The 21,951-nt window shown below is 38.5% G+C and overlaps 1 protein-coding gene across 1 annotated transcript; it reads right to left on the reverse strand.

Annotated features, from left to right (window-relative positions):
• Positions 1-858: 858 nt before the first annotated feature.
• On the reverse strand, positions 859-20,651 carry nampt1 (nicotinamide phosphoribosyltransferase 1). Its single transcript, XM_067490886.1, has 11 exons — positions 20,494-20,651; positions 13,709-13,865; positions 11,927-12,030; positions 10,963-11,091; positions 7,809-7,967; positions 7,312-7,448; positions 5,292-5,517; positions 5,068-5,187; positions 4,836-4,976; positions 4,559-4,693; positions 859-4,396 (listed from the first exon to the last, which is right to left on the reverse strand). Exons 1-11 carry the CDS (start codon positions 20,545-20,547, stop codon positions 4,283-4,285), a joined length of 1,476 nt encoding a protein of 491 aa, XP_067346987.1. The 5' UTR covers positions 20,548-20,651; the 3' UTR covers positions 859-4,282.
• Positions 20,652-21,951: the final 1,300 nt, after the last annotated feature.

A 21,951-nucleotide genomic window follows, 5' to 3' on the forward strand; every position in this document is an offset into this window, starting at 1 on the left:
TACAGCTGTTACACACACTCATTTAGACTTCTTTGGTCTTTGTAGCTCTGGAAAGAGCTTTGCAATTTCTAAAACCACTTCGAAAGACACAGGTTTATCCTGCAAAAGGCGAGTTCTAATATTATTAGGGTGTACTCAGAGTCAGGATTTCTCAACCTTTGCTTTTTACACTTCTGTAATCATTCTTACAACACCCTATAGGCAAAAGTATCAAGTCTATTTCACTGGGAGTCAGCAAAACTAAAACATTCGCAGGCGTTCAGAAGCACGTGGACACTTACAACCCCGGAAAAGCCCAACACAAACCATAAAGTGCATAGACCGCAAAGCTGTAGGCAGCTCTAACTTTGACAGCTGAATAAACAGAGCATAGGAACTTTGCATTTCTACTCCAGCTGCCTGTATTTTCTTAGGAGGCTTCTAGGTGTGTTCAGACATTTCTTGTTGGTAATGATTTTTTAGAGTTGACACAATGTTTATTTTAATCCTTGTGTTTGTGATGTTGCAAAAATGACCTAAAAAATAAAAGAGATAAAATATAAACTACAGTATGTACAAATAGTCACTGGTTAAATTATTCAGTTTATCTGATTCGATTTCAATGGTCTTATGCAGTTTCTTGGTAGATCTCTTTGAAATTAAAAAAAATTTAAATTTGTTTGAAAGTGCATAACTCAAGAAATACAAGTGACTGATATTATTTCTGATAATAAATCACCATTGAATGGATTGCTTTTTGGCTTAAAATGGAGCTATTCTTGAAGGAAATTCCTGTGTTCCCTATAATTGGTGCCAAATTGCAAAGTTCTTTACTGTGAAGTTAATAGAAAATTATTAGGAAATTACAGACCCATGAAATAAAGTTTTCCTGTTTATTTTGCTGACATTTTTGCACAAGTAAAGTTTTTATGTTTCCATAAATAGGGACCTCTGAGAAGACAATATTAATGGTTGACTACATAAAACTTAACAGCATGTGAAATGAAAAGGTCTAAATGTAATATTTTAATTTCATAACATACCAAATAAGGCAAAAATAAGTAAACATTTCAAACTGACAGGGTGGCATCTTTAATCAATATATCGCTGACAATATAGCAAGTTATGTTAGTTAAAATATCAGTTGTGTTGGGAGAGAATTTAGGACAACCAACATATACATACAAGTAAATCAACAACGACATAAAGAACAAAAATATTCACAAACACATTTTCATCCTTTACACACAAGGCATTCACCCAGGACCTAACACACACAGTCACAAAACACTGCCTGTTGAGACAAGCAGTTTTGGATATTCTTCTGTTGGTACAAAAATGGTCGTTCCGACAAAAATAATTATAATCATCTAGTGTGGTCGTCTCCATATCCTGCCCCCTTTGCTTTCAGTCGAACTACTTGTTGTATGTACAAGTGAGAAGGCAGTATAGCCACTAAATGTGTAAATAAAGATATTTACTGCAGGATTTGTGGCTTTTTTTTCTCCTTTGTCATACAAAATAATATTTTTCTGAGGTAAGAACTGAGACAGTATCAAAATAGTAAAATCAAAGTTTTACTAAATGCATCCCAAAACTGGAAATCAACAAACAACTGTCATTACGCCAGAACAAAATGGATGAAAACACATAAATGAATGAACACATAATAGTTGTGACCGTTGCAAAAATACAAGAAAAATAAAAGAAAGTTGTGTGACATTGTTTCAGCCCGTGGTGAGCTGTGCTGTTTAACAGCTTGTCTGAGCAGGTTGGTCGGAGCCACAGGCGAGAGACGGGAGTCAGTGACATCACAGGTTTCTTCAAGGTCTTTCATAAAATAACAGAAGGCAAGCGGGATCAGTGTCCATGGTGATAAAGAGAATAAGGCCACTGAAGCTCTAATAGCTCCAGTAAAGCTACTCAAGTGTGTGAATCATTAAATGCCAGACAATGTGGTGAAAAACTATTACCTGGAGGCAGACACAACATTTTAGCTTTGTGTATAATATTAGCTTGGTTATAAATTGGTAGTTCTGGACCCAATGACAGATTTAAAAAAATACTATATAATCAGAGGACCACCAAAGTTTATTACAGTTCATGCTGATGGACACATGTTGAGGCAAACCACCTAATTATTAAGACATTTGACTTGAAACACGTCATGGTGGTGCTGCATGAACAGTCTGAGGATCACCAAAGTCAGTAGGATCCATCCTCTGTCAAACACGTCTGTATAAAATTTCATGAAAATTATGGTTGAGATATCTCAGTCTGGACCAACATGGACGATGGACCCACACATAGACACTGTCATCCTTTGGGCCCAATGGCTAAAAATGTTGTGTTACCATCTACAAAACAGGAGGAACATGGCACTTACTGTACACATTGTAAATTTCCACAAAAGACATTTTGCCTCTGGCATAAAATTTTTTTACCTGTGATGTCACTAGCTCCAAGCTCTTTTTATAGCTCTACAAGCTGTGTGACACAAATACCTCTTAATTCTAAAAGGCCGACTCAGCAGTGTGACTAAACACACCTGGAACCAGGAGTGACACTCGATTTAGATGCTCTGAATGGGAAGATAATTAGCTCCACAAGGCATTTGCAGAGCCTTGTAGCAATGCCTTCACACACACACACACACACACACACACGCACACACACACTTTTCCATAAGTATCTCTGTTTTTCTCCATTTTTTGAGTTAAGGCAGTGATATCAAGGGCGATGTTTTGCTTATCAGCTACTGTGCTCCACCAACTGCCAATATATGGCTAATACTAGTACTTTTAGAAAGTATTTCCGATCTTGAGTCTTGGTTGAGATAAAACTCGCTGTTCATCACAACGCTGCGTATCCTTTCAGAATAAAAGGCTGGCAAAGCAAAATGAAGAGTGTGCTCTATTCCCTCAATCAAGTAAATTTGCATAAAGGACTACTACACAGTCCTTCAAAGGAAGAAAATCAGTACACACACACTGTTCCAGTCACACACACACACACACACACACACAACCTACATTTCAGCCCAGAAACCAAATTGGTAATCTTCCACATACACACATATTATCTTCATTCTGGTGAACACAATTTCTGCAATGAATTATTATTTTTACATCAACTCTTGGTGTTATACAGCAAAGACTGGTTGCAAGAGCATTCACTATTGTGAAGACCCAATCAGAACCCCTCCTCCGTTTCTAGTTAAACAGGAAGATCTAATCTTTGTGGAGATGAGGCCTTTCATAAAATAAAATTGAAATGAAAAAATATTTTTTAAGTTGTCTTAGCATTTATTTTCACCACAAATGCTCCAAAAATGTAATTGCTTACACAAGAGACAAACCTGTCTGAAATGAAATAAAAAAAATAATAATTTTAAACATCACTTTGAAATGGATAGTCCTTTGTGGATTGAGCCTTCATAATGTGAATGCACTATGGGTGACATAATGGGAAGAAGATGATCATTTATATACGCTTAGAGATGCACCCATAACATTTTGGTAAAGGATGAGCTAAAAATTATTACTGATTAAAAGCAAGAAAATAATGTAAGATTAAATGTGCATGGTCCTCTCTGCTACCAAGACTTGAGCTGTTGCCGGTAAATGTTATCAGTGCACATCATATACATAATGATCATCATTTTCTGCCTTCACATAAAGACAAAGCTAAGTAGATTCAGACACGTAATTTTAAACAGTTCTGTACACAATGCAAGGGGCATGGTCATTTGAGTAAGTGTGGCTTTGTATTTCTCTTTCTATCGTTCTCACTTTGATGCACCATGGTTCACTCCGCATGCAGCCACCACAATCCCATTATGATTATCTCTTTTGCTTTTCTGTTGGCATGGTAAAACTCTGCTGACGCCTAACAGCAGCCAATCGCATTCTCTACGTTGCAATATGTCCAGCCTATCAGTGCAACATGCCGCACTTCAATTTGTGGCAGCAACATGAGGTTGTGAACGCATGGTTTGTTAACATTACTGCAACTTCTCACCCTTTACCACCCCCACCCCCCACACCCACTGGGTGTTTCACTGTTTATTAGAGTTTCCAAACCAACAAACAGCGGTTCGAAACTAAAGGGGAAGATCCATAAATTTTAAGGGAGTCTCTGGTTTTTAGAAACGTTGTGGGGGGGCTTTCAGGCTTTGGGACTGGGATGTATTAGCAGTGCACGCAACCTCCATTTTCTGAGGTGACGTTGGAGGCCTAAAGGTGAGGGGTTTAAGGGGATCCAGGGGGTTTGGATAGTGGGTGGAGCTTTAGTAGAGCTGTGCTCAGTGCAGCAGCTCTTCAAGCTCAACCTCTTTGAGCTTGGCATTGTCTCTGACTTCGTCAAATGTGTACTTCTTCACAATCTTCCCATTGCGAAAGACTGTGTGCAACAGGTCCTAGAGTGGAATTAAAAAAAGGTTTGGAGTTGAGGGAAGGGGTAAAGAGGGACATAAAGACATAAGAAGAAGGTGTAGGTTAGTGGTGGCAAAAACGATTCTTTTGTGCTGGAATCAAAAGCATTTTGTTTACAAAAGTGACAATGGGGATGTAGAACTCACCTCCCCATACTCCTCTAGGTCACCCTTGCCCTCCTCCAGGGTGACAAAGTCTCCACTTTGTGTCCGGTGCAGAGACAGGCGACCTTTCTTAGACCTCTTGTTGGGGTCTGCCACTGGGTCCTTGAACACGTTCACCTTTCCCATAGCAGAGAAAATAACATTAAAACTTCCCTTTCCGTTTAAAATGTAATCTGTTAAAAATCATCCCTATTACAAAGTGCTGTACAGATGAAATAATTCAAGTATTTTTAGTTATTTCCAGTAATCTCATCCTCACCCCTAGTCCATTAGTAACCACATAGCTGCACTTGAAGGAGCAGTTGAGCAGATCTCTAGTCAATTTCTGCAGCAGAGCCCCTCCGGATCCAAAAGCAATGTTCTCAATGGACCACTTGTGTTTCTTCATACCCTCCACTATCTGTTGAAAATTATACACATGTAAATTTGTTGTTCATGAATGCAAGCTTGAAGCTTCTTTAAACATTTACCAATTATTTCTGTGTTGTTACCTCTTGAAGTGTGTTGATATCAACTCCGTCTCCTTGTATGACTCTAATGTAAGGAGGGAGAACCTTAAAACCCTTAGAGTTCTCCTTTGGAGGAAACTTCTTACCCAGGATCTCTAAAACCTGAAAGGAATAAAAGTAGGAAAGTGGTACAGAGAAAGGAAAGTTAGTTCCCTGGCTTGTTTTTAAGATCCAGGTTAAAAGGCAAGCCAGCCATGTGAGCACACCTTCAAAACAGTGTCAAGAGGGTTTCCTGAGTCTGGTCGAACAACCAGCGGAGCATCTGCGCTGCGCATCTCTATCAATCCCCGAAGGTCTTCGCCCCAGATCTTCTCGCAGGCGTTGTAGATGTCATAGCTGTCACTGACTATCGATACAGGGACATTGGGAAACTGCTTGATGATGTGCTCAAAGGCGTCCTTTTCATGGTCCTTCCCCCACGCTGTGATGGTACTGCAGTAGAGAGAACAGCAGAGAAATTGTTAGTTTTGAGGGTTGAGCGAAACTATACTGTAGGTGAAATATGACGAAAATCAAAACCAATAAACCAAAACGCTGCAAGAAGAAAGAGCTCTACAGTAGATATTGTGCTGACAGAAGGAGAAGTACAAGACACATGTTCATCAAATTGTTTTGCCACAGACTGTCCAGAAGAGGGCAGTACACTCCACATTTTACCAAACCAAACATGGGTTAAATTACTTTTCTTTAAGGGGTTACAATAAATCTGTTTTAGCCACCAGACGTACATTGTTGCTGCAAGGATACACGTTGAAAACAGCATTTTTAAGATCAATTATCTGCTCTATAAATTGTTTACATTTTCCAGATCGCAGTATCTCCAGGCTTAAAATACATGCGTCATATATCAATGTACACCTTATGCTGGCAAGTACTTTTGGCATTCAAATAAGTTTTTGATTATGATTGTGGTTGTTATTCCTGCGTGTAGTGTAGTACTAAGGTACTTGCAGGTGCTACACAAATGGGCTTCTGTACTTTATGTTCAGTTTTCAGGTCAGAAAACAACAAAGCACCTTGAGCAGATGTGCTAAACGTGGCATTGTGATTACATTACTCTGGTCAGTCAGATCAGTGCAAGTAGATTCCTGCGTTTCGATTTAACAGTTAACTCAAATAAAACATAATACCCCAGAGTCATACCTTAACCTTATTTTTTAGATCACTATATAATTGTGAATCTTTTATGGGGATTTTTATTACAATAAAAGTGTAAATATTTGAAGAGACACAGATTTGTAAGCGCATTAAAGGTAACACACTTTTCCCCTAAAATAACCCCTCCTTTTCATTTTCTTCTATATCTAAATCAAAGTGGAATTTCACTGCGACTCCTCCCTCTGAGGTAGAAACCGAAACAGATTTTAGAAGGGGGCAATTACATAATAGTAACTATGCTGACTAGTGCCACTATCCCATAATGCACCGGTGCATGGAAGAAGGGTGCACTGGAGCAGCAGAAGACGTGACTCTGTGTGCACGCGAGTGAAACAGCAAGGGAGAGAAAGTGTTTGAGTGTCCGCTGGATGGATCTGTGCCATAAAACAACACCAGATATTGTACGTCAGGACAGTGGCCAATCAAAACCCTCACCTCCAGCCAATCACAGCCCCATTCACAAACTGAGACAGATGAAGCATATAATGTGTGCAAAGATGACCAAGCTCTAAGCAGGGAAGCAAATTAACGCCAAACACAGTGTGGATTTTCATTCTGGATGAAACAAAACTCTCTCCATCGGCAATTCTGGCATATAACCAGGCGTTCTATGAAGCAAGTTTTTTATTTCAAAATCAATTTGGCTTGTGACTAGAAAAACAATCTGCCTTCCAGATCTGGCTTTGAGCCCAAACATCTCACCAGAGGTGGCACTGGAGATGAACAGAGCAGAGACGTGCCAACTGTACCTCTGTGCTTTCTGGGAATATGTGCTGATAATTAACATTGTGCAGAGGAATTTAGCTGCCTCTAGGGATTGAACATTTCCATAAGCCTTGTATGTCCCCTTAAAAGGAGTGATGAGCGTTTTGGGCAGGCACCAATTATTACAAGTTGAACTACTGCCCTACATCACACTAGAATAATGCCACTACAATATCTCTAAAAGCTAGGAAACACAGCTTTTAGTAAAGTAGGCTAAGCAGAGTCATAATCTTTCTCTAAGCAGGAACTTCAATAAGCTACGTCAAGTAAATAAATTGGTGAGAAAAGCATCTCGGTATCTACCTGTGCTCTGCAGCAGGCACAGAGAAGCCTGGCACAGGGTCCTTGGTGCCGTAGTACTTCTTAATGACGCCGATGCCAGCAACTGTGTCTGTGCCCTTGAAGTTGACCAGATGGGCGGAGGCCCCGATGCCTGCAGTCTGGAAACAGGAGGGAGATGGATTAGGAAAGATAAATAGGAACATGTGTATTGTACATGTGTACATTAACATTTTCATGATTTTTTTTTTTTTTTAATTAACTCACCTTTTTATTTCTAATATTTATTTTGAGTTACATTTTGACAACAGGCCGGTTTTATTAGCATTTTAAGGGCCACTTACTAGCTTTTACACACACACACACACACACACACACACACACACACACACACACACACACACACACACACACACACACACACACACACACACACACACATTTATTTGTGGATTTATTTGTCAATTACATCCACATTATACACAAACATCTGCTGTATGGTCTATGCATGTATAAATTACCTCTTGTGATGAGACACCTCTGTAGCCAAAGTCATGTAGTTTATACTCTAGTCCCTCCAAACTGCCAGAAGTCTCAAGGAGGTACTTGGCAAGGATCTTCTTCTGCTCTCTGGAATTTGTTGCCACAGTGATGGGGTACCAGGTCTGAACTAGGATGGTCTGACAGAGGGAGAAGGACATTTCATCTCATTCCAGGTTATTTCAGGGTGTCAGAACATAGCACTGCAAAGATTTACATCTTATAATTTTGCAGCTACACACCTATTGTATGATTTAATGTATTAACTGTTTAACTAAGAAAAAAAAGCCTGTACAAGTTGTTTTTTCGCACTTTTATGTGGACAGAATGTAATTTATTATAATAAAGAGTGGCAAAAGTTGCAGCAGAGTTATTTTTTTTAAATCATTGGCTGTCTGGTCAAATCATCCCACTTTCCCAGTACTATTCAACTGGTACTAAAACCCATAACTAACAGGCTCAGAGGCATCAAAGAGCAGCTCAGTCGCACAGGACAAACTGTGGGAAAAGTACATTCCTTGATGTCTCATGTCAACCTTTTTAGCTGAGTCACAGATTTCAATAAGAAAACAAATGGCTTATCTGTACTCAGAAATTTGATTAGTCTATGTTTTTATCCTTTGCAATTTTGAGGCAAAGCACTATTCAACACTCATAATTTCACTACATTTTGTACATAAATCAAAATATGTGTCAAATAAAACATACAGAAGTAACAGATTTAATTCTAATTATTAGATCAAAACATCACCAATCTTTTCCATTCCTAGAAAGAGAAATTCGCCTATTTGGCTCATGAAGCTGATGCTGACATTTGCAGCAGATAAAAATGTAACAGACAAGATTCTAAACACAGAATTTACAAATATGTTCCTTCACTCAGAAGAAAAAAAAAATCAATTCTTCAAGCTGTAAACCTTCATTTGACCTTACCTAATAATACGATGCAGCATGCATTTTCACGCTATGACCCTGAGCAGGTCACATGCCGCTTCAGACTAATCAGAAACCAAACTATTCCATGGACTCATGTCAATGCCAGAACAAGGCCAATGTTTACATGTGCACATTACACAGGCTCAGGGCTGTGTGTTGTCTGCCTTATCTGTAACTGTTTTGACAAATCTGTATATACCATTTACCATGCAATCATTAATAACTAATGCATTATTAAAACTATAACAGTTCAGTTGATAAATTAATATGATATGATGAATTAAAGGGATTTCTCTCTTTCTCCCGATAGTCCTGAAGTCAGCTTTGTGATTCTGCATTTTGTGATTCTGACTCACACTGAAACAATATCTGTTTGTTGATTTCATGTTGAATTACATAAAATCATAAGACTGAAACAACCAGAGGCATTTATATCATTTAAAACACAATATGTGGTCATCAGGGGGCAACTGTACAATGACAAAGCACTCAGGAGGAATTTGTGTGCGCACACATACGCATACGTGCAAGCCTGAATTACTTCTCGGTCATTGCCCAAGAACAAAATGGAGGGAGAGATAAGGAATGAGAGAGGTGATGAAAATATGAGGAAGGGAGTGAGAGTAAAAAGCAAAGACAGCAAAACACACAGAAAAAAAGGACAGCAGGACATAACGAAGCGAAGAAGTAAAGGAAAAAGGGAGAGTGTGAGAGAAAAAGGGTTTGACCTAATGACGCAGCCCAAGGACACCAAGCTGAACGCTAGGGCTAATTTTAAATCAGCCATGAAGAATGACTCTGTGTGCACGTGACTGTGTGTGTGTGTGTTTGTTTATGGATACATTTTTATCAGCTGCGGAGATGGAAGTGTATATGTAAGTGTATGTATTTGTGTGTATATGGGGTATCCAAATTTACAGTGCACTGGGATGTGTGTGTGTGTGAGTGTGTAAGTGTGCTGTCACAGTGCTCCTGGCAGTGGGTGACCTATGTTCAAACAGTCTTTCATTTTATTGATGCATTTGTCATTATGAATATCTATTCAGTCAGGAAACGTTCAAATAATTACTTAAAATGTGTCTGGAAATGATCCTTCATCCACTTTATCAAATGATTCCTTTCTGCGTAAATGGACAAAGACAACTGAACCATGAAGGAGAAGCAGGAACAGCAGGAGTCAAACAGAGCAGTTAGAGAAAGGACAAGCCAGAATGAAGACATTGCTTGTGTTAGATGAATGTCAAAACACTGTGGACAGTCTGTTCATGCTGCGTTAAAGTTCATGAGATGTTTCTAATGACCAGGAAGAGTCACACTTTGCATTAGCTCACTGTAATAAAAACAGCACTGAGATGGCTGGATGTGTGTGCTGCAAACTAGAATTCTATCTGTTACCTTTTGCCACACATCACACATACTTCTATGTTTGCATTAAATGTGCTTTGATAAGACAGAAAATCACAGGTGTTCCCTGCACCTGTCCTCTGTTATCTCAGGGAACAGTGAGGCCAAAGGATTGATTTAGGACTTAAATAATTATGCCAACCACACACACACACAACTAATCAAACACAGATTTTTGTATCTGTATTTTTCAACCTGTACAAATCACTTTGCTGCAGCGACAGAACACCTCTGAGCACTGATTAAGCAATACACCATATAAGACCATACTTCAGTCAAACCTAAAGACAGATAAGAGGTTCTGTTGGGCATGCTGCCAAGCTAAATCGTTTATGGCTTTATAAAACTGTTAACTCTGCTCTGTGATAAAAAGGACATAAATGCTGCTAATATCTTTTGTCTTTAATCAATAATCAAATAAAACTAACCATTAAAACCTGCTGATATGATTTACAGTGTCGCTTCAACAGCAAAACTAGTAGCACATTCAAATTTTATGTTATATGAGGGCACGGGGGTGAGATATTACAACCACTTTTAACATGACGAAGCTAATCCAAAACTGGAGACTGATACCATTAAAGGCAGGCTTCAGGAGTGTAGTGCCGCACTTCCATTAGATAAATAGTCTAAATTTAAATGGTAATTCAAAAACACTGGATACTACATTTCCCAAACAACTGTTAGCCTGTTAAGTCGACAGGCTTCGCCCTCTGTTTGTAACACTGGCTTTGTGTTACGAATTTCACTTGATTCATACACCGTTGTCTTGTCCCAGAGGACAAACAAACTCACCTCTACCCAGTTAGTGAGCCAGTAGCACTCAGGGTCTGTGCTCTCCACTGTGAACAAAACATTCCCTCGAGGAATGACGCTCCCCTCTGGTACTGCCTTGATTTCAATGGGCAGGTGTCCATCATATTTCTGTAAGACAGACATTCACAGAATCAGATCTACTCTATTTACACTGTTTATACAGTGTGTTAGCTTCTTAACAATGTGATAACCCAAACAGAGGCAATAAAGTATTTAGAATTCTGATACTATGCCAATTTTTACAAACTTTGTCTTGCATTTCAGGTAGAAAAGGTCATGTTTTTAATCTCCAGGTAGCAGATCTAAACTGGTCTTGACTGTAATACTCTGTAAAAAAACCCCAAGGTTTTCAGATTGAAAGGTGATAAGCAATGTGCTAAGAGCTGACAAACTGAGTATAAATACAAATCTTTGTTAACACTTCTATGTACTTTGTTGGTACAAAGTAATGTGCTCTCTCCAAGGTGCTGAAACAGTACATTGCAAAAATTAGAAACATTGTGTGAACATCTTTTGGATATATAACCTGACCTTGGATTTGTTTCCAGTTGTTACATCTCATTTGTATATGCAGAATTCAATTAGCAGAGCCCTTATCTTCTCTTATCTTCTATAACAAGACAGCACCAAACTGGGGTTCAGATTTTCCAGATTTTAACAAACAGGCTTTAATTATGCATCATAAAAACATTTTTTTTTTAACCACATCTGGAAATGTGCACTTGTGTTTATTTTTCGCTCCACTTTGCTACTGAATAATGAGACAAAGCATCTGTGATAAGAGATTTTACCTTATTGTTTTAAGTGCAAACATCAGCATGCACTGGCATATTTGTACACAAACATAACCTCAATAAAATCAAAATGTATAACCATTATAGAATATACTCAAGATGTGCAGTACTGCAGTGTGTCACCTTGAAAAAAAATTCAGTACACTTACCTCCAAAATGTAAGTCCACCCCTTCTCGTTGAAGACATCATCCTGGAAGTGCTCTCTGTAAACCTCCTTTGCCTCCTGAATCTTCTCTGGAGTCGCTACCTTTCCTGGACAGGAGAAAGGAAGAGGAGGAGGAATTAGTGTGGAAGAAGAAAGTAGCAGGTCAGGAAAGTACAGATGGAGTTGCTGGGGAGAGTTAGAGAAGGCTCAGCAATGCTACAAAACTCTACTGTCCACTGTTACAATTAAATTAAAAGGACATGGTGCCACATGCACATGGTGACAAGGCATCTTTGTTCAAACTCACATGCACATCAAGCACTTCTTTGTTTCATTTAAAGTTTGGCTGGTTTCTAGGCCATGGAAACGGTTTTACAAAACAAACCATGACAGAGAAAGTCATGTATAGATACTGTATGTATGACTTTTTAACGACATTGTGTTCCCAGAGACAGGCTAGCTGTTTAACCTGTTTTTCTGTCTTTGTGTTAAGCTAATTCAAGCTAAGCAGCTGATGGGTGTGGCTTCCTTTTCACAGTACAGACAGTAAGAGTGGTATCAATCAAATAACTTTTCTTTCTAAAGCAATCACAAGTCATTTTAAACATGGTCAATAATTGTTTACATGTCTTCTTTTAACATTTGCCTTCCTGTTTCCATATAAGTGCTCACTAAAGGTATGACTACTTGTAATCTCAGAGTTAGCCAGTTCTTTGTTTACACCAAAATAGTACTTTGCAATTTAGGTGAATGGAACAAGATAACGTGTTTTCATTCAGTGTAGGACTACTGGCCGATAACCCTTTATACTTATTACCCCTCATTCCCTTTTTCTGCTACCCTGCTTCCTTAATGCAAGTAAAATTAGAGAAGACTACATTAGCTCTGTGACTCAGCATGCAAGAATTATGATGCACACTTTTCTGTTTTGTAAAAGTGAGTATGAAGGAGGCTTCTCTAAAAGTTAGCCTAATCATTGAGTTCTGAAGGACGCTCTGCACAGACAGCTGGCCTTTCTTCCTCACATGGTGAAAGAGCAGCTGTGCTTTTGTCTCCTCTCTCTCCCTCTCTCCCCCGCACCTCTGCTACCACACCATGAAATCCTCTTAAGAGACAGGAGGGAGATGCATTCTTTCTTTCTTCCTTTCTTTCTTTCAGCTCCGTCTTTCTCACCCTCAATCCTCTCAGGATCACACTAACCAAGTCAAACATCCACTTTTACCAAACTTGAGTTAATTAGAACAGATAATGTATTTTGTTCACATTGTCTTTTCTTGCTTTCTTTTTCTTCTTAACCTGCCAGTTTTGTGTTATGCTCTGAACAGTCTAATCATTGTGAAGAACACACTAACCTTGTTGTTTATTGAGAGAATAAGAGGACTGTTGCTGCAGGCCACAATATCAAGCACCTGCTACTGAAGTGCATGCCTATAGCTATTCACCTCATATTCTCACCTTGCCCTGGATGGAGGAGAGCAGAAGGATTTCTCTTATAGTAAAAATGTAAAACAAAAAGTTATTATTATTTTTTTTAAATTTAATTTAAAGAAATTTAGGTTTTAAAAGGTGCTGACTTTATTTGTTAAGTTGACTGGAAATTAATTTGTTTTAAATGGCTTGAGAAACCAGTAGCAAAGATAGTGTCTAAATGGTACCTGCAAAGTCATTCATACTGGCAGCCTTTGCTGGGACGCTCCAGGTTGCTGCTTCAGTGTCATTCTGTGTCAGTGTCAAGGGCATTTCCATTGAAAAAACACTGGGTTTCAAACTTGAGTCAATGATTACCTTGTAGGTATTTGTGGAGGATGTACTGTAGGCCATAGAAGACGGTTTGGTCATATTTGACTTTTCTGTTTTTGGTGGGATCTGTCCTCTTCTCGCGGCACTCGAAGTAGGAGTACACTTTACTCGTGTTGGGTGGGTACTGTTTATAGTGTGTTACCTGCAGAGACAGAGCAGAGAAGTTAGATATTTAATAGACAACTGAAATTAGTTACAGTAATAAAACAATACATTGATGTCAGATGATGTGATTCAATACACAAGATCCATCAGGACACCTCTTAAATTCCTGAACCTCAGTTTGAAAGTGAAAAATGTTGGCCTCGGCTTTGCATACTACACCACCCCCAAGCTAAATCACACTAATACGCACAAATGTTTGAGCTTAAATGAGAATATTTATCATCACTGCTAGAAACTTAATAATGCATGATTGCTTAGTGTAAAATAAGGTGTAAAAATATTGAGAGCACACAGTGTGTACATAAGGTTTCATTTCACACAAAAGTTTTGAGACTTTCAATTCAGTTCTTTGGCAGCAATTCCTGCTTCAAGTCTTCTTGGATATGTCTCTACAACCTGCACACCTGGAGTTGGGCAATTTATTCATCCCATTCTTCCTGACAGATCTTTTCAAGTTCTGTCAGACTGGATGGGAAGTGGATTTGAGTGGTCCCTCCACAGATATTCAATAGGCTTTTAGTCTGGGCTTTGGCTGCACCACTCAGGGACAATCAAGAGACTTGCTGAAAGGAGTACCCACTCCTGTTTCAATTTGCATTCATCCATCCCTGAATTCTGACTAGGATCCTTGTCTCTGCAACTTGGAAACACCAGAATGCACAACACAATCCTTCCACCACTATGCTTCACAGTTGGAATGATATGGCTGCCCAGTGTTCACCAAGTAGACATGTAGCTTTTCCTCAAAGTGGCTGTACTTCTAACAAACTTCTAACAGGTTCTCCCATTGGAAGCACTGTGACTTTGGGTTTCTTTGGCAGCTCTTTAGTCAAGAGCCTTTTTGCACGGTTACTCAGTTTGGCTGGATGGTCAAATTTACAGTTAGTCCCAGTGGTTCCAAACATCTTCCATTTTACAATTTCTCAGTCCATTTTGCTCCAGTGAACATTCACTGTTTTGAAATTATTTTACAGGTTTGCACTTATCTACAGAAACTTATTCGGATTTCATTTTTTTTTTTTTTATTTAATGCAATGTCATATCATACAAAATAATCTGTTGAACAAGTACAAAAAAGTAGTATAACATGACTTTGTATCTAGGGGGAACAAATTGTTTATTGACAAGATTTTTTCATTTGACTATTATGTCTATTGTTTGTCTTAGTGGGGATGTTATGAGGATTAAAACAACAAATGTGTAGGTGATTACAAAGGGGTCACAGGAGTAGCCAAATAAGCTTTGGCTATAGCCCACTCACTTTCGGGCTCATTTGAGACGACATTAAATCATATAGTGAAACAATGACTGTAAATTTTACAAAGATGCTATGATGCTATAATCCTTATGAAATGGAATGAAATGAAATAGGACAGTTAAACCAAATAGCATGCAAGGAGTCCTAAAGCAAGGAGTTTGAATACCTGTGCAAATAAAAAAAATCAGTTTGACTTTTAATAATGCTAAATCAAAAAAATATGTTTTTAATTTTGTCATTATTAGTTATTACATGTAGTTTGATTGGAAAGGGGAACTGAATCAAACAAAACAAAGAAAGAAAAGTGTGTTTTAGAGGACGCCTTCACTGATTTTGAACTTGTAGTACATAAATGTGGTTTAACTTCCCTTTGACTTCCCTATATCGAAATATCTGTACTTCTAGCTGAAAAACGCCTCCAGGTGACCTCACTTAAAAGGACTTTCAGTTGAGATTATTTCATTTTGCTGCGTATACTATGGAGTTTGTATTCATAGTCAACCTGCTTCTGCACTACTTCCCCAGATGACATCAGGATGACTCCTCTAGGTGGTGTCATCTGGATGAGTTTTTTAGCTTTTAATATAGTCAGAGGAAGGTTTAAAAGCACTAATGTACATTTACACCTAAACTAAAGCCATAGAAAGGAAAGTTGAAGATTGGTGAAGTCGCCCTTTTAGCCATTCATGTACTGTGATATCTTGGTATTGCGAAACAAGAGCTGTTGAATTATGTTAGGCAGTCTAAGTTTCACAATGTGTAGTGTTAAAATATGGATAGTCCCACCTTTGAGAGGAAATCATGACACAACTTGCAAATGTGGAAACAAGCTTTAAGATTACACAGCAAGTCTTGCTTTAAATGTGACAGCCTGCAGCCAACAGATAAGAATCGGTGAACTATTTAATATTACACAAAAAGACTAAGAAGCACAGCCAACGCGGTATTTTATCTGTGCTTATAACAAACATTCAAGTGGGGAAAAAAAAACAACTCAATCAATGAATCTATTCTGTTAAATCCTAAAGTATGAATATTTCACAATATGGGCGACATTGTCAAACTTCTCTCACACATGCAAAACCTTAATTATTCAGCCCTGCTAGGAGTTTTCCGTGTCGTGATCCCAGTCATTAATTCAGCCAATTCTCAGGGAATTCTTATTGACCTTGCAATTTAGAAAATTATCAGAAAAATGCAAAATGCATCACAATTTTTTAGACAGGCTGCCACAAAATAAGGCCTTTTAGGCCGCAACAATTGTACCCGGAAAATCCTGAAGGGAGTGATTACTTTACTACTTATTCAGAAAATACCTGTTTAAGTTTTGTATGTGTACTTATTGTGATTATTTAATGTACTGTCAGCTAAGACCAGAAACTGAAAATAACAATGTCAGGCAGTACTAGACTTTATATATCAAGAAAAACCATTTAGCTGCCAGATGAACATGATCTATTTTCTTAACAGAAATACAATTCAATCATCATTTTGTAATTTGACATTTACTTTCCGAATCATCTGCTTTAAATATCCACATAAAATATATAAATTAGTTTCCCTAAGAAGAATTTTAGTAAAGGCGTAATAGGTCACAGTCCTATGCCTCATTTTACTACAATCTTGTGAAATGAGTAGGCTAAGTGTCACATTAGAACCACAGGTGTAACTTCGTTTGTAAGAAGAGAAGAGACAACATAAATGTCACTGAACTACTCAGTTACTTTGACCCGTCTCTGTCCTTTCCTCTGGACTTTAAGGACTCAAAATAGAGTCAAGACACACAACATGACACTAGGCCAGACCATGTGTGTGTCCACATTCCCTGGAGTACATGGTGATGTACGGTATATAAACAAAACATTTTAAAATCGCAAAAACAGCATCAGTCCAACGAACTTATCCATTTATTTTGCAATATTTTGACATCACAGATGATTAGATAGTATGATGGAAACCTACATTTGATTATAAATAGCATATGAATAGTGCAATAAATATAGTATCTATTCAAGCTTGAAGTTGTGCACCTAGACAACAAACCTCAGGACAGGGGTCAGCAGATAAACTTCAGCCCCATACACAGCAAACTATGTGTACTGTGCTCTGACACCTATCCACTGTGGTAATCATTAACTTTTTATCAAGCTGACCTGTCTACAATAACATTAAAACCAACTCCAAAATCAGCTGATCTTAGCACAATAAAATTAATCAGCAACTATTTTTGCTAAGATTTTGCCATGTTAAATAAATTCAAGCATGTTGTAGATTCTGGCCTGAAGTCTATGCTTCTGCTAAATTATACCAGGAAAAAGATCACCAGTTTTATTAAGAAGAAAATGTGAAAATAATCAACTGACGACAAATATCAGCAGCAACCTAATACAACTTCAGGCTTGCTTCATCACAATGCTGAGGTGACTTCCCTCTATTATCTACACTATAAAACCACAATGGTGTTGAGCTAATTGAGAATGTGAAAATGATTCGTCAAATTACTGGATCACAACGCTCGTACTTGTTCGCTCTTTAATGGTTAGAAAAAATTTTATGTTCTGTAAATGAAGACATGTAGTTTGGGAAAATCAATTTAAAAGGGGACACACTGTACACCCCACTAGTATGTTACAATAACCTCTTGCATGTGTGCGTGTTTCCAGACAATAGACGAGCTTCACTTTAGGACCTTTCAATCCAAACAGACAAAACCCAAAGGCATTCAGGTGCAGCCTCTCTTTACATCCTGAGAACAAAGTGTATGTCTCTGGTTGCTCTGCTTTACCATTTCTCTATTTACAAGATAAACATCAACAAGTAGCAAACATGCTCACAAAAATCAAAAAGGGCAAGACATGTCTTGACGTTTTTTAATTTTTGGTATTAATATGTAGACTGACAGCCACAATTTTAACACAACATGTCCTGGTGGTATCCTGGTGGCTTCCACCACAACATTAACACCACTTGATGATGAAATCACAATTTGTAACTAACACGAACCAACCACCTTCTCTAATTTGCCTTTGAGAACGTATTTTTTGTCAGTTATACAGTTACACGGTGCATTGGAGCTAAATGCATATACTTCAGATTCTTAGCTCCAGTAGACAGATGCCAGAAAACACCACAAAGAGAATTTTCCCACTTTTATGCTTCAAGGTTCATCTCAATCCTCTGGATTGTTTAATATACTTAAATATGATCAATAATTACAGCATTAACAGCATTAATGACATTTAATCTTTTAAATTCATCACACACAATTGAAGCTTTATTAACATTGTTAGAAAATGTATTCTTGGTTATATTATAGAATATAAACTATACTGTAGCAATAGTTAATTATTTAAAAAAAAATCAGTTATGCCATTGTGACAAGTATTTTTATGAAAAAGTTACGGAATCCCACTCAAATCTTATAATTAAACTGTAGCTATACGTAAAGTTTTACAATACAGCTGATTTTTACAATACGCCTTACAAAGAGGATTATTATAGCCTTTGCGGCGCCAATCATATCCTAATCTTTATTATTATTCTGACTTCCGTCTTTCGCACGTTTTTGCCGCCTAACTACTTCAGCATACTTTCAGCTAGAAACACAGTTCACAGTTCAACTTCAAAATGTTCAGCTTATAAAGGACATTATTGCTTTTAATGTGGCTTTGCTTGGAAAATCCTTTCAGCTCCAAAGCATTCATGGTGCATTTTCTTTTTGGAAATGTTTTTTCTAGTTATGTTTAGTTATCACCTCCCTAGGCTACACAAGTATTACCTAATAAATAAGGACACCTAAGTACAATCAGTGTTTTGGGGAAGTAACTCTGGCAAAGTCGTTTAGGTTAAAACAGCACCTTTCATCCAAGAGGTGATTCCCATTTCATGAAACTACATTATTGACCATTCACGCCCAATATTGTGTCTGAGTAAGGTACACATTATAAGAATTTGCAAGAACACATTAATTTTGAACTTTAATTTTACCTTAAAATTCTTACTAACATGGAAATAAAACTATAAATAGATCCCAAACAATGTGAAACCAAAAGTATAGTTTTTGAAAGAAATTAAAACCAAAAGTGTAAGTGTACTTTGTAAAAAAAATACTTTAATTTACCAGAAGACTTAAATGTGCTACGTCTCTAAATGTAGAAATATAGCTTAAACTGTAAGGAGATTTTAGTGAAAAGCTAAAAGGCTTTTCTTAGCTGTAAAACCCCCTTACATGACTGTGTAAGACTGATCTGTCTTACTATGCTGATATGACAAGAAAAAAAGCCCCGTTTCCACCATTTTTGTTTTTAGTATATTATTCCAAAGAGGTGCCGTTTATGCTTTAGTGCAGTTCTAATTACTTTGTAATAACGTATAAACTATCATCATTTTTCAGCACAATCAGCTAATTTCATGGTAATGTGACTGTTACTAAAGTTCAGCATGCATTCATGCAGCAGTAACCCGCAATGATCTCAGCCTGAGCCTTTCAGTTTCAGCTCCTGCCTTTCTGGCCAATCATCGCCATCACTGAATACCGTTGCATGACTGCTGTACATGGAAACCACATGCTACATCCATGGAAGTGCATCTGTCCTCTGTTTACAATTTGAGTCAGCAGTTGGACTAAATGGTCCTGCCGGTTTATTTGCCATTATAGCGGGGTTTTACAACCTTCAATCAGCTGTCAGATATTGCCTAAATCACCCTAAAGTCCAAATTCCATACAAGACCTCGTCCTCTGCCAACCTAGCTGTTGCACAGCAGGTAAATACCCCTGGCTCCTTTCGGTTTTGATTTTGTCGAAACTATAACGTTATTATGCCGTTCGTGGCTAGCTCCTCGCTGGCTAACATTACGCCTTTCTGGTTTCTTGAATGAGACTATGTCCATGTGTAGTGTAGCAGGAGATACCACAGACTGGGCTATTCGCACAACACTTGCTAGCTGCTTGCTAATATTAGCTTTTTATATCAAGCCTTCTGCCTCCCTCCTGTGCTCCCTGTGAGCTAACAGCCTAGCAAATTCAGCTAACCGGATACCACTGTGACTAGCAAAGCCAGTGAGACTCTAGCTTCTCAACACACAGTGGTACTGGATTTAAGTTAATTTGCTCAAAGAGGGATGTCTGCCTTTTTTAATTTGGTACCCCGTCTCCCATGTACCAGCCCTCTCCTCCTCTTCCTCCAGACACGTCGGCCTGCTTTGAACCAACGGACACCGTCCACAGAGAGCAATGTGATGGCCTTGGGGCTGATGATGAAGCTACTTTGACTTTATCAATGACTACGCATCAGCCGCTCCCCTCCGCACAGCCTCCCTCCACCTAGCACCACCATGCGTACGGTACCTTGTATGAGTCGGTCGCTAACAATATATTGAAGTCGCTGTTTCTGTGCTCCATCGTTCCCCCCTCGGTAGTGAATCAGTCGCAGCTGTCAATGTGTTGTGCTGCGCGCCGGGTTGCTGGGGACTACTGTCTGCTTGTGAAGATGGGGAGGGGCAATGGGGCGGGCGGATTGTCGTCACCAAAATTCCTACGCCTCCATTCGGCTACATTCGGCTGTTCTCGGAAGTGGCTTACAAAGATTTCCCAAAGATTGTCTATATTCACGAAGATGACCCTCAGCAATGAACAGGAGGCACCACAGTGAAAACTAAAGAGATACATTACTTATCACGTACATTTACAACCTTTCTAAACAATGGACGCAACATTTGTGAATGTGCTTTATCCTTACAAACGACAAAAAGAAAAAAAGGTGTATCTGTAACTTTTAAAACGAATGTTTGACAATACTTGTGTTTTCAAAAATGTGGCCAAGTGGTTTCTTAGGTAACCATTACTAGTTTAAACTAGTTTAAGAAACTATTAATTTCTTAGTACACTTGCACTAGGTGTTGCGAACGTTTTGTGATTATGAAAATGTAACATATGACACACTGAACCAAAAATGAAAGTGTAACCAAGACATGCAAAATTCAAACCCTGTTTCAACATCAACTGAACCAATAACTATCACTGTAAACACTGTTGCAAATAAGACAGACTACCTCTCATGGCCTTAGCACTTTATTTTCACTTTTGGTATCTTTGGGAAACCTTTAATAGGATACCGGAGGAAGTTATTGAACAAAGGGAAAGCTTTCTGGAAACATATTTGGTGTTTAGTAATGTTAAGGTAACTCACAATAGCCTACAGACTTTTGATGCCAGAGACATTAAGTGTTCAGTGTCTGTGGTAATGTAGTGGGGGGTTTTGGAAAGAAGTGAGCCACTGTTGCATATGGTCTTCAGGCTCAGCAGAGGGGGGCAGTGTTTCTTATCTAATGCTGTTATAAATGACACAATTGGGGGAGGCGTATGTGCTCATGTGCATGCGTTTAGGCCCTACAACTTAGTAGGAGCACCTGTACACAGACCATTCTTTCATTTTTTCAGATTTGTGACAGCAGCACAGTGCATACAATGCTGCATATACAAGTCATTTATTGTTGTTTTAGTTCTGCTCATCCCCGAGGTGCGACTCAACCACATGAATCCATGAACCCAGCCATGCTACAAACATTTAGACTGTTCTGAGAACAAAGGCCCTCCCAGTAGGTATTTTCAGTGCTCAGTGCCAGTGCTCCAGTGCGGGTCAAAGGAACGTTGGCTGCAGGCCTATTTTGACTAAATTTACACCCTAAAGAGAATTTACAGAAAAACGTGTTCTACACAAAAGTTTTCATTTATTATGGCTTATAAGAGCTCTGGGAAAGTCCATGCATGAATGGACAATTGCAAAACAACTAACAGGCAAGTGAA

Source organism: Channa argus, chromosome 21 (assembly GCF_033026475.1).
Source record: "Channa argus isolate prfri chromosome 21, Channa argus male v1.0, whole genome shotgun sequence".
NCBI classification, from domain to species: Eukaryota; Metazoa; Chordata; class Actinopteri; order Anabantiformes; family Channidae; genus Channa; species Channa argus.

Excerpts from the sequence above, each read along its gene's own strand:
- nampt1 (XM_067490886.1), bottom strand. The coding sequence starts at position 20,547 with ATGGAGCACAGAAACAGCGACTTCAATATATTGTTAGCGACCGACTCA. Across the intron at positions 5,518-7,311 it reads GTGCCTGCTGCAGAGCACAG|TACCATCACAGCGTGGGGGA; the intron begins GTAGATACCGAG and ends TCTCTACTGCAG. Across the intron at positions 4,977-5,067 it reads ATATCAACACACTTCAAGAG|ATAGTGGAGGGTATGAAGAA; the intron begins GTAACAACACAG and ends AATTTTCAACAG.